Source organism: Castor canadensis, chromosome 2 (assembly GCF_047511655.1).
Source record: "Castor canadensis chromosome 2, mCasCan1.hap1v2, whole genome shotgun sequence".
Classification (NCBI taxonomy): domain Eukaryota; kingdom Metazoa; phylum Chordata; class Mammalia; order Rodentia; family Castoridae; genus Castor; species Castor canadensis.
The window spans coordinates 173,727,299-173,739,556 of NC_133387.1; the positions used below are offsets into that span (position 1 = coordinate 173,727,299).

The 12,258-nt window shown below is 35.8% G+C and overlaps 1 protein-coding gene across 6 annotated transcripts in view; it reads left to right on the forward strand.

Annotated features, from left to right (window-relative positions):
- Ccdc15 (coiled-coil domain containing 15) overlaps positions 1-12,258 on the forward strand; it is a 61,694-nt gene that overhangs the window by 16,995 nt on the left and 32,441 nt on the right. For all 6 annotated transcript variants that reach the window (XR_012445578.1, XM_074066439.1, XM_074066442.1 and 3 more), the window contains exons 6-13: positions 2,399-2,521; positions 3,511-3,618; positions 4,390-5,247; positions 5,464-5,619; positions 6,182-6,304; positions 6,941-7,063; positions 8,248-8,370; positions 8,773-8,895. Coding sequence is in view for 5 of the 6 variants with exons in the window: in XM_074066439.1 (XP_073922540.1) it covers positions 2,399-2,521; positions 3,511-3,618; positions 4,390-5,247; positions 5,464-5,619; positions 6,182-6,304; positions 6,941-7,063; positions 8,248-8,370; positions 8,773-8,895 (1,737 nt within the window). In the remaining variant the exon portion in view is untranslated. The remainder of the gene's footprint in view (positions 1-2,398; positions 2,522-3,510; positions 3,619-4,389; positions 5,248-5,463; positions 5,620-6,181; positions 6,305-6,940; positions 7,064-8,247; positions 8,371-8,772; positions 8,896-12,258) is intronic.

A 12,258-nucleotide genomic window follows, 5' to 3' on the forward strand; every position in this document is an offset into this window, starting at 1 on the left:
GCTTTATTTGCATCTCAGCAAAATTTAGAACTGTAAGATATTTGGAAATAGCCATAATATCCCTCAGTCAGAAGTGTTTGAGTAAATTATGATATATCCTTAAATAGTCATTGTAAAAAATATCATGTTTTTAGAGAATATCTGAAGACAAGGGAAAGTATGATTTAATGAAAGTGAGAAAAGTAAGATATAAAATTATATATGGTATGATCTCAATTTAAAAATATGTATTCATTCAATACGTATTTATGGAATGTCTATCATTGCTAGGCATTATTCCAGAAACAGGACTTACATTGGTAAAAATAAAGACAAAGTCCCTCAAGAAGCTTCTGTACAAGAAGAGACATATATAATAATAAACAAGCAAATACAGACTTTCATGTGAAAAGTGCTATAAAGCAAAGCAGAGCAAAATAGAGAGATGGGGAGAGAATGCTATGTGCATAGAGAGATGCCTGGAATAAGTGACATGAGAGATTAATACTCTTAGTGTGTGTGTGTGTGTGTGTTGCTATGTTGCTAGGGATTGAACCCAGGGCCTCACGAGTGCTAGGCAAGTGCTCTACCACTGAGCTACATCCCCAGCAATGCTGACTGTTTCTGTGTATTATTATAGGTAAATTTTATTTTCTCTTTGTCTTATTTTTACTTTTTTTACATAATATATGTATCTTTCTAATCAGGAAAATAATAAATACTATTACTTTTTTGCAAAAATAAAGGAATTCTTTTGACTCCAAATGTAAGTTTAGAGTGAATAATTAGAATCTAAATGTGGAGCTAGACTAAAAAGAATATTTAAGCCTTTATTTGTAAAATGACATTGTTTTGGTGCATATTTATTTCAGAGTTGACAAATTTGGATGTTCGACATATACATGTTCCTGTATTTACTTAGTTTTGGCATTAATTTCAAATTTTGATAGGAAGCATCTAGTAAAATAGGCCATTTGTCTTTTTAGTTCATTTATTTATGTTTCCTTCGTTAAATGTCTCTTATTTCTTTCTCAGTTTTGCTTCCTAATTGGAAGGTTCTTTTACATTTTCATAGCTCATGTATATTCACTTATCAGTTAACAACAGGGACATGCTTAGAGAAATGTGTTGCTAGTTGATTTTGTCATTTTATAAATATCGTCATCCATACTTAAAGAGGGCTACCATGTCATTAGGTGACAGTCTATGGACTATCATCACAAATGGTGTATTTACCTTAAGTATCTCAGCACAACCATCAAAAATATTTGTCTTTTTATATGTTTGCATTTGGTTGAATAATAAATTATAAGAGTATCCCTCAGTAATAATTTAAAAACTTGTATGTTAAATAAGTAGACATAGATGTGTGTCCATATATGGCAACCCCTGCTGGATGTATTCAGTTTGATTGCCTTTTTCTGACATTGTCTTTATGTGACTCTGGAAATACTCTTTCTTTTGTACCTCAGTTATTTTCCGAGGCTTGGTTTTTTGACAATTTTCATATCTACCATGGATTTGGCAGCACTGTGGTTTGGGCTATTAGACCCAATCCAGGATACTATTAGAAAGAGATGATTGAACATCACCAGGAAAACAGTGTTGTTACTTCCTAGAGACTGATAATTTATATTGTTTGGGATGTGCTCAGGGCTTTCAATTGGTGTTTTTTCAAAAAGAGTACTGTTCATAGGTCTGACTGAAATAATTAGTCCTGTAGAAGGAGGATTAATTCTGAGATTAACATCCTTATGCAAATCAATTTTATACACCAGAGGTGCCATTTTAAGTATATTCATTATTACTAGGATGATGATAATGAACTTAGACTTGCTAGCTTCAAAAGAATGCATATGTGAACTTTTGTTGGGTTGGGAATGATCTGAGAAATTAACAAAAATTTTCTTACTAATTATATCTAGTCTTTTCCTTAAATTGAAACAATTTTTGCCCTGTCAGTTATGTGAAGTAGGTGTCTGCCAATGAGAAAGAACAGTATATAACCTAGTCATGCTTTGCTTTCATTTCCTTATTAGACTTTAGTTCCATTAGAATGTGTCTGGTTGTTATTCTTGTTCCAGACTTGGAGGGTACAAGTAGAACATACACTTGCTTGGGCTCTTTCAGGTTGCTAAGACTAGTGTCATGAGTCCTCTGAAATTGTTAGTGGCTAGAATGGTGGCAGATTGTCATTTATAAAGGTTATATATTCTCTTCTTCATTTGTTTCATTCCATATGTTGACATGTGGTTGGTTTGAATGTTTGAAGAAGAGCTCACTGTATTTTCCTTTATTCTATATAAGGCTACTATAGATCATACTAAGATCATATCCAGATCTTTTGAAAAGGTTCGGTATCATGAGAATATTGTTTTCTCTAGACTATTTACATATGTCTTGACTTTTTTTCCCCTAGAAAGCACTTTCTAGAAAACCAGAATACATCAAGATAAATATAGGAACAAGAAGAGAGTTACCCCTTAAGATCCATCAGGATCTTTTAGCTACTGTGCATTATCAGAACTTGATGGAAAATCAGGTAGGGAAATGAGGTACAAATGTGTATTTCCTATTTGTACTTCTTATGGAGAAAATGTCTATTCAAATGCTATGCCTAATTTTTAATTGGGTTGTCTTTTTATTATCAAGTTTGAAGTGTTTTTTATGTACTCTGAATAGAGGTCCCTTATTATAGAGCAGACATATTTCTCCCATTCTGTGGGTTGTCATTTTACTTTGTTAATGCTATCATTTGCAGCACAAAAAATTAATTTTGATATAGTTCAATTCATTTTTTTCTTTTAATGAGTATCTAGTAATCCAAGGTCATGAAGTTTAATTCTATGTGTTGTAAGAATTTTATACTTTTAGGTCTATGATTCATTTTGAATTAATTTTTGTGTATGTTGTGAAGAAGTGATCCAGTTTCATTCTTTTGTATGTTGATACCCAGTTGTCTGAATGCCAGTTGTTGAAAAAGATTACTCTTTCCCCATAGACTTGTCTTGCACCCTTGTCTGAAATCAATTGACTATAAATGTGAGGGTTTGTTTCTGGCCCTCCATTCTATTCTGTTGACCTATATGTCTGTTCCCATGCTAGTATCATACTGTCTTGATTACTGTAACTTTTTGGTGGGTTTTGAAATTGGGATGCTCAGATTGGTCTTTAACTCCTGGGCTCATGTTTTAGCCTCCCAAATGCTGGGACTGCAGCCAATCACCACCACATTAAGCAATATTTTTATCTTAACAATATTATTTCACAGTTCTAAGCATGGGTTGTCTTTTCATGTATTTAAATCTTTAATTTCTTTGAACAATGTTTTATAGTTTTCAGTGCACAATCTTGTACTGTAAACATTTAATGCTGTTTGAATATGCTGTACTGTTAAAATTACGTTAGCAGTGTCCTGAAGCTTAAGATTTGTATTGGAATCATATTGTTTCTACTAGTAATAGCTACCTTTAGTTTTTGTTTTGTTGCTTTTGTTTTATTTTATTTTGTTTTATTATGCTTTTTCTTTAGGGCCCTGACTATGTTATGACAGATGAGAAATGGAGAGAAGATTTGTTTTGTGAGGAACAGCAGGATCTCCTTTCTGAAGACAAGACTATGTCTTTCAACAGAGTTCAGGTTAAGCAATAAGAGTAACTAAACTATTGTGCTTTGAACTAAGGCTTGCCAGCACTGTTCTACTGGTTTGGGATTTTAGATTTAGTTTCTTTTTAAGTTGGGCAAAAACTGATTTCACATTTTTATTCTAGTAATTTGTTTGACTACCCTATCATTTTAAGATTATTTTAGGAGTCTCATGTAAAAACTAGATTTTTTTTAAATTTTGTTTTTTTTTATTACCATATTATTGATATACCAGGGTACATTGTGACATTTACAAAAGTGCTTACAGTGTATCTTAGTTAAGTCCACCCCTGTATCATTCTCCTTTATCCCCCTTCCCCCCTTCTTAGAATAGTTTCAACAGGTCTCATTTTTCTATTTACATACATGTCTACATAATATTCCCACCATATTTGTCCTCCTTCATCCTTTCCTTATGTCCTCCTAACTTCCACTGGTACCAACCCCCAGACAGGATCTGTTTTACCTTCCTGTCCTTCGTTTTTGAAAAAAGACATTTTTGTTTGTTTAAGATAACAATACAGGGAGTTTCATTATGACATTTCCATGTATTTATATATTATATATATGTATAACACATAGACATGTATGTATATATGTGCATATAATGTGTATGAGTGCATGTATGTATCCATGTATATTATGTATTATATCCTGGTTCATCTCCCGCATTTTTCTCCTTTCTACCTTAGTCCCCTTCTTTTGAAAACCTAGATTTTTGCTATTACCTAATGTTCTATATTTGGTGTTTATATTCACTTTTAGAAAGTAAAGTTCAAAACTCCATTATTTGTTGTGATGGAAGAGGACAAACAAAAGGAGTTGTATTCTCAGAGACTTCAGGATATTCTGCCAGAAGCCCAGGATTGTCTTCTAGAAGCTCAGTGTGATCTGCCAGAAACCCAGGGTGATTTGATAGAAGTCCAGAGCGTTAAACCTGAATCTCCAGGTGTTGAGCCAGATATTCGAACTATTGAGCCAGAATGCCAGACCACTGGGCCAGAAAGCAAAGTTATTAAGACAGAAACTCAGAGTACTGAGCTAGAAGATGGGAATACTTATTTGGAATCCCAGGATTTCCCACCCCAAAACCAAGCCCTTGTACCCAGAGGCCAGAATTTTCTATCTAAATGTCAGGGCCAGAATTCTCTACCCAAAGACCATGGTGTTCTCCCTAAAGACCTGAATATTCTACCTAAGTCCCAGGACCAGAATTTTCAACCTGTAGAGCAGGATTTTCTACCTGGAAACTGGCTTGTCCTTCCCAAAGAACATAATATTCTACTCAGAAATCAAGACCAGAATTTTCTACCTAAAGACCAGTGTGTCCTCCCCAAAGACCAGAAGTTTTTACCCAAATATGAACACCAGAATTTTCTACCTAAAGATCAGAATTTTCTACCCAGAGATGACCAGTGTGTTCTCCTCAAAGAACAGAATATTCTACTTGAATATCAGGACCAAGAGTTTCTCCCTGTCAACCAGGATTTTCTACCTAGAGACCAGAATATTTTACCCAAATGTGAAGACCAGAATTTTCTCCTCAAAGGCCAGTGTGTTCTCCCAAAGGACCAGACTACTCTACACAAATGCCAGGAGCAAGATTTTCAACCCCCAAATCAGGTAAAATAGAGTTGAAAGGAGCTATAATAAGAAGAAATAAATTACTTAGAATTTGGAGTGGGACTTCAAAAGATTATATTATAGCTGATTTGGAGATCTGTAGTTGGAAAATATAGTTTCTCAAAACTTCAGGGTTCATACTAAGTGTTAAGTATTATCAGAATATTATCACTAGCTGGACAATTTATTATTTTTTTTTTAAATTTTCTTCATTAGGAAAAATATTTCTGGCCGCCACCTTCTGCTTTGACAGCTGGAATATGGAAAAAGGAGTGTCCCACAAGTACCCAGTGGTATCTTTCACACAGATTCCCACGCCAGTTCTCCACCAGAGATAAGTTAGAGCAAAAGGAAGAAGAGGATCAACAGGAAGTAAATTTCTTAGGGTTGTGGTTGGGCCTTTGTTAGAATGGAGTAGATTTTTGTTTTATTCCATAAGTTGCCCAGTTATACTCTGACCTCAGTTAACTTCAAAAAATTCTCACTGAAGCCTAAAGTCTAAGTTAAGTTGTTCATACTTAACTGAAGAATTCATATTTTGGATTTGTTCTCTTTTAGGAAGCAAATTTGAAGCAACCAGCATCAGTTTTGATAGTTAGGCACATGAGAGAGGAGCCTCCTCTTGATATCCATCACAATCTTCTATGCAGCCATCATCAGATCTCCATCAGGGACAAGGTAGAACAGAAAAAGGACAGAGCCCAGCAGGATCTGAATTGTTTAGGGTTTAGGTTGGAGATTGCAAAGCTTGTCCTCTGTTAAGCTTCGGAACTGATAAAAAAGCATACTTTTCTGTCTTATTCCATTATATTTCACATTACCCTGGACTAAAAAAAAAAAAAGATACATAAAGGTTCTCAACAAAGCCCAGAACATTATTGTTATTCTATTACTGTTTGTGGACACTTTATAGTTTGTGTTTTTTCTCTTTTAGAAAGTATGCTTTAAGGAGCCATTCTTTGATAGGACAGATGAGAAAGAAAGAGAAGACTTTTCTCTGGCAGGTGATCAGTACCTGCCTCTCACACCCCAGTTCCAGGACTTCATCAGAGATCAGGTAGAGCAGAATAAAAAAGAGAAAGAAATGGGAAATTAAGTATTTGGGTTTTACAAATTCTAAAACACTGGTAATTTGAAGTATAGAATTAAGGACTTTGGAGCTAACCTAAGAATACAGTATTTTAGTATTCCTTTCCACATTAGTGAATGAAAATCCTAAGTCTTATTAGAGCAGAACTCCTACTTTAAGAAGAATGGACATAAAGTATAAATCCTTAGTAATTCAGTTCCTGCTGGTCTCTTGTTTTCTGTCCTACTTTGTGTTTATCTTACTAGTGAACTACACAAATCATATCTGGCTGATATATTGGTTAGAATATTTTAATTGGTCAGTATTATTCTCCTACTCTTGCTGAGTCTCACAGTATTATCACAAGCATACTGCTTCTACATGAACAATATAGGAAGAAGTAGCAGATCCTAAACTACTTTAAGATTTGGTGAGCTTGTCCAGTTGTTCTGTCTGTGGTTTATGATTAAGAATTAAAATATTCAAAGTTAGATAAAAAGTGTAACATCCTCACTGATATCAAAACATCAGAATACTCTTACATGATCCCATTTCTCTGGAGTTCTCACTGAAGCCTGCAAGAGTATGATAAGTATATTCCCTTTGTTTTTGTTATTCCTTTAGGACATGTTTCTCTTACAGCCCTCATCTTTTATGAGAGAAGAGAAAGAGAAAGAGGAGTTGCCTCTGGAGTATCATCAGTATGTTCCACCTAAAATCCAGGACCAGTTCTCCCCTGGAGAAGAGGTAGAACAGTATTCACAGAAAGAGGGCTATGCACTTTGTAAAAGGAAGACTGTGATAAATTACTAAGATTGGGCTGAAGTTTATCAAGCTAGCTTACATGTGGAATACATAGACTTAAGGCCTCCATAGTTAGGCTAAGAGTAAAATGCTTTCAGTTATTTCAAAATGTTCCAGAATCATCTAAGATTTGCTTTAAAATACTCATAGAAAAAGTTTGAGAAGAGAGATGTAAAGGCAAAATGTTGGTAATTGTTGAAGTTGAATGAGGATACTTTGTGATTCATTATTTGATTTTTTTCTATTTTATGTTTGAAAATTTTTGTACACATATACACAACATACATACACAGATCCATAACTTTGTTCTGTTATCCTTACCTAGTATTATTACCCTAGGATTATCATTGAAGTCTAAAGTATTATAACTAGTCTATCATATTTGTTTAGATAATTAGTTTCCTGTTCTGTTGTTCCTTTAGAACAAGTGTGTCAAACAATCTTTATTTTTGGAGAAATGGGAGATTATGAGATGAGTTGCTTTTGAAGAGCTGTCACCATGTTTCACCTAGTATGTGAGACCTAGCCTCTCCCAGAGAATAAGTAGAGACTCATACAGTGAAGAGTAGGTAGCAGAGAATAAATTGCTTAGGCTTTTTTCCCCTTGGTTCTGGGATTTGAACAGGGCCTCTTGCTAAGTAGGCACTCAACTGCTTGAGGCATGCCTCCAACCCCTTTTTGCTTTGCTTATTTTTGAAATAAGCCCACCATGATCCAGACTGTGATCCTCCTATCTTAAGCTTCCTACCAGAGCTGGAATGACAGGGTGCCACCACACCCAGCTTTTTCTGTTGAGATGGGGTTCTCCTGGACTTTTTGCCTGGACTGCCCTTGAACTGCAGTCCTCCCTATTTCAGCCTCTCAATTAGCAAAGTTTACAAGTGTGAGCCATGTGCCTGGATTTGCCTAGGTTTTGGCTCAAGGGCAATATAATAACTGCTTCAAGGGTTTAGTATTAAGGTGAGTAATAATTGGCAAAAAATATAATGTCCTCTTGTTCTGTGATGTATCACACTATTCTGATTGATTGAAACTACCTCAGGCCTCTTTACTGAAGCTTTTACTGTTGCTGCAGGTGTGATGCTTCTGCTTGGGTAATTTGTGTCAATGTTTATGTTGTCTTTTAGCACAGGAACTATGGGCAGGCATCATGTGGTGTGACAGATGAGAGATGGAGAAAGGAATTATTTCCAAAGTGCCATGGATATGGGTTACATGAAATCCAGGATCCAGGCTCTGCCAGAGAGCAGGTAGAGCAGAATATAGTAAAGAGTAAGCAGCAAAAAGAAGAGTTTGGACTGGGCTTGTCAGGGCTATGTTACTAATATTACCAGTATTGTTATCATTTTAACTAACAGCTTATATTCACTACATACTTAAAATAGCCAGAATGGTTTTTTAAGTTTGTACACATTATTTTATTTAATCCTTATAAGTAACCCTGGGAGAAAGATATTATCTTTGTTTTATAGATGAAATTTAAGATTGCTTTGCACATAGAGTTATCCATGGAGCGGCAAGAAGTATGTCTAATTTTATGCCATAATACATCAAAACATTCTGACTATTTAAATTACTTTAAGGCTATTACTAAAGCCTATAGTATTGTCTCTACTATTAATGTCACCACTCACACAATTTGTGTCTTTCAGAGCTTACACTTTAGACAGCAGCCATCTATTGGGACAATTGAAAGGTGGCAAGGGAATTTGCTTCTGGATGACCATCATCATCTTCCATCCAGGCACCAGAGAGACACCTGCAGCAGACGACAGGTAGAACAAACCACAGAATAAGGCAATGGAAAGAACCCTTGAAACTGTGAACCATTTCACACCTTTATAATAGGCACTTATTGGACTGGAAAGGAAAAGGCTAAACAGAAAGCAGATTTTTGTTTTATTTCAGAGCATGCAAAACCTATCCTAAGATTATTTTGGAACTTTTACTGTACTCTAGGGTATTGTTAGAAACATCTTTTGCTTACTGGAAAAATACATTTTGTGTGTATGATTTATAAGAGGTATATTTCAGGTGTCCATTGTTCTTTATGGTGTGAGAGGGGAAGATATGAACAGTTTCTGAGGGAGAGGAGTTATAAGACTTCCTCCATTGGCCGGGACTAGATCTCATCAGTAAGCTGGAAGAGTATAAGGCAGGACCACCATGAAATAAACTAGTTAGATTTAGGGTGGAGTTTGTTAGGACTATTTTGCCTAAGGTCTGGGACATTGAATTAAGATCCCTGTTTTTTAAAAGAAAATTTTACAATATCCTGGCCCACTAAGATTTCTTCATGGCTTAATAGAAGTCTAGCTTATTGCTGCTAACATTGTGGTTTTCTGTTATTTTGGAAAAAAAGGCTTGGTAACTAGCAATTTTAGGCTAGTTTCTCTGAAAAATAAACAGAGAAATTTCCTCTTGGAAATTTAAGAGGCAGAAAGAAAAGGAACCAAGGAGGCAGAAAGTATGATTTGGACTAAGGCTTCAGGAATGAACTGCAGCTCCCTTGTGATTTTTAGTTTGTCTATAAGTTGGCCTCTAAGGGTATACTGTCATGATTTATTCAACATTGTCAGGCTCTTTTCTGTGTCAGGTCTTTTGCATTTGTTTCTTTGCCTGGACAGTCTTCTTTCCCTTTTTCCTTCACAAAATTGATCCTTTCTCATCTGTTACTGTTTGGATATAAAATGTTTGCAAAGACTCACGTGTTGGTCTCCAGATGGTGGTGCTATTGAGAGGTGATTGGATCATGAGGGAGCTAAACTCATCAGTGGGTTTAATTCATTGAATTTGTAGCTAAATGGGCTGTTCACAGGTGGGACCTCGTTGGAGAGACTAGGCACATGCTTTTGGAGAGTATATCTTGTTTCTGGCCTGTTCTGTTACCCTCTGCCTCCTCTCCACTATGAGGTGGACCATTTTGTTGCATGACATGCTCCCTGCTATGAAGTTCTGCTTCACTATACATGAACCCAGAAGCAATAGAGCCAAGTAACTATGGACTGAAAGCTCTGAAACTGAGCTGAAGTAAATGTTTCCTTCCTTAGTTGACTTTCTCAGGTATTTTATCACAGTGACCAAAAAGACTGGCTAACACATCATCCATTAGGTTTCAGCTTAAATGGTACCCCCTTGTAAAAAACTGCCCTGATCACCTTATGAAAAACAGATCTTCTCTCTTCTCTTTATATCTGTCCTTTATTGCATTCTGTTTGTTTCCTTCTCAGTACAAAACAATTTGCAATAATTTATTTGCACTTGTTCTTGTTTTCTAAAGATTTCCTGCTGCACCATAAGCTTCATAAGAGAAGTGCTATTACATAATTTTGTTTTGTGGTATATGAACATCATTTGGCACAGTGTCTGGTACCTGATAGTCTCTTGGTAAATATATTTTGAACAAATTAGCCAATCAGTCAAATACATGTTGAGCATCTGTTAGGTGTTAGTGATTATTTAGTTACTATTAAAGATATAACTGTGAATAAGACACAGCAAGGCAACATAATTACTAATAAAAGAACATAGGACATTCACAAAGAATGAAAGAGGGGTACCTACTCCTGACTGTTCAATTCAGGCTGAAGCTTTGATGATCTAAACCACTTTTGCTTGTCCTTCTTTCAAAAACCCTGAAAATCCCTAACCCTGGAACAATCTTTTCTCCCTTTTGCATTTCCAAATAACCCCGCCTTATTGGAGAAAACACTTTAATAGTGTATGGTGTAGATTAACACTACTTTTATAGTTGGTGTTTCCAGTCATGCCAAGTTCCCAGTTACTGCTTAACATTTTTCTTTTTTGTTCCCTGTCAGCTCTTTCTAGTGCCCTACACTAACTATTCTAAACCTTAAACACTCCCTAAATTTCTTGCTGCACCTCCATATTCTCAGACTTCCATAAAGAAAATAGAAGCCACCACACCATAACTAGCTGCTTAACTATTTACTTTTCTTTTCCCCTGTCACTATTGCCTATTCTTACTATCCCAGAGTTACTTCTTTCTGGATTCATATTCTGGATTCCCTAGCTTTCTTTTCTTCTAGATCCTTCCCCATTAATTATCCTATGACACAAGTATATCTTCAATCACTCTTTCCCTTTCTTAGCTCTTCTCTTTCATAAATATTCTCATCTTTTCCATTAAAAAGTCTTGAATTTATAGTCAATGGTTTTAAAACATACATAATTCCTTCATGGCTCTTGTTTCTGACATAATTGTGATCTTGCTGTAAATAAAAATTTCCATGATTGCAGTTAATTTTTTGAAATAATAATCCATGTTTACTGTCTCTATTTTACCATCCCTTCATTTCTCAGTTTTCTACAATCTGACTTCTATCACGACCAATACTCTTGAACTGCTGTTTACAAAGTCACCTTTGTCCTCCTTGTTAATAAAATCATTGAAACTTTTTACTTTTTATGTTAGTGACTTTTCTGCAGTATCTAAAACTATTGACTACTTGTTTCTTTTTTTTTTTTTTCCTTCCCCCCCTCCCCCCAGTACTACTGTTTGAACTTAGGTCTCATTCTTGCTAAGGCAGGTACTCTACCTCTTGAGCTACTCCTCCAGACCTTTTTTGGCTTTAGTTATTTTTCAGACAAGGTCTTGCATTTTTGCCCAGCACTGCCTCAGACCATGACCCACCTACCTTTGCCTCCCAGTAGCTAAGATTGTAAGTGTGAACCACCATGCTTGGCTTGTTTCTTTCTTTTTCTTTTCTTTTTTTTTTTTTTTTTTGCAGTACTGGAGCTTGAACTCAGGGCCTACACCTTGAGCCACTCCACCAGCCCTTTTTTGTGAAGGATTTTTTCAAGATAGGCTCTCACAGAACTCTGCCTGGGCTGGCTTCTAACTGCAATCCTCCTGATCTCTGCCTCCTGAGTAGCTAGGATTACAGGTGTGAGCCACTGGTGCCCAGCCTGCCTTGTTTCTTAAGATGACATCTTGCTAACTATTTTTGTCTGGGGTGGCCTCAAATTGTGATTCTCCTGTTCTCTGCTTCCTGAGTAGTTGGGATTACTAATATGAGCCATTGTGCCTGGTCTAACTGCTTGTTTCTTCTTGAAACTCTTCTTCTTTGCCTTTTTTGTAACACACATCTTTAGATTTACTCCTAAAATTTTGGTTA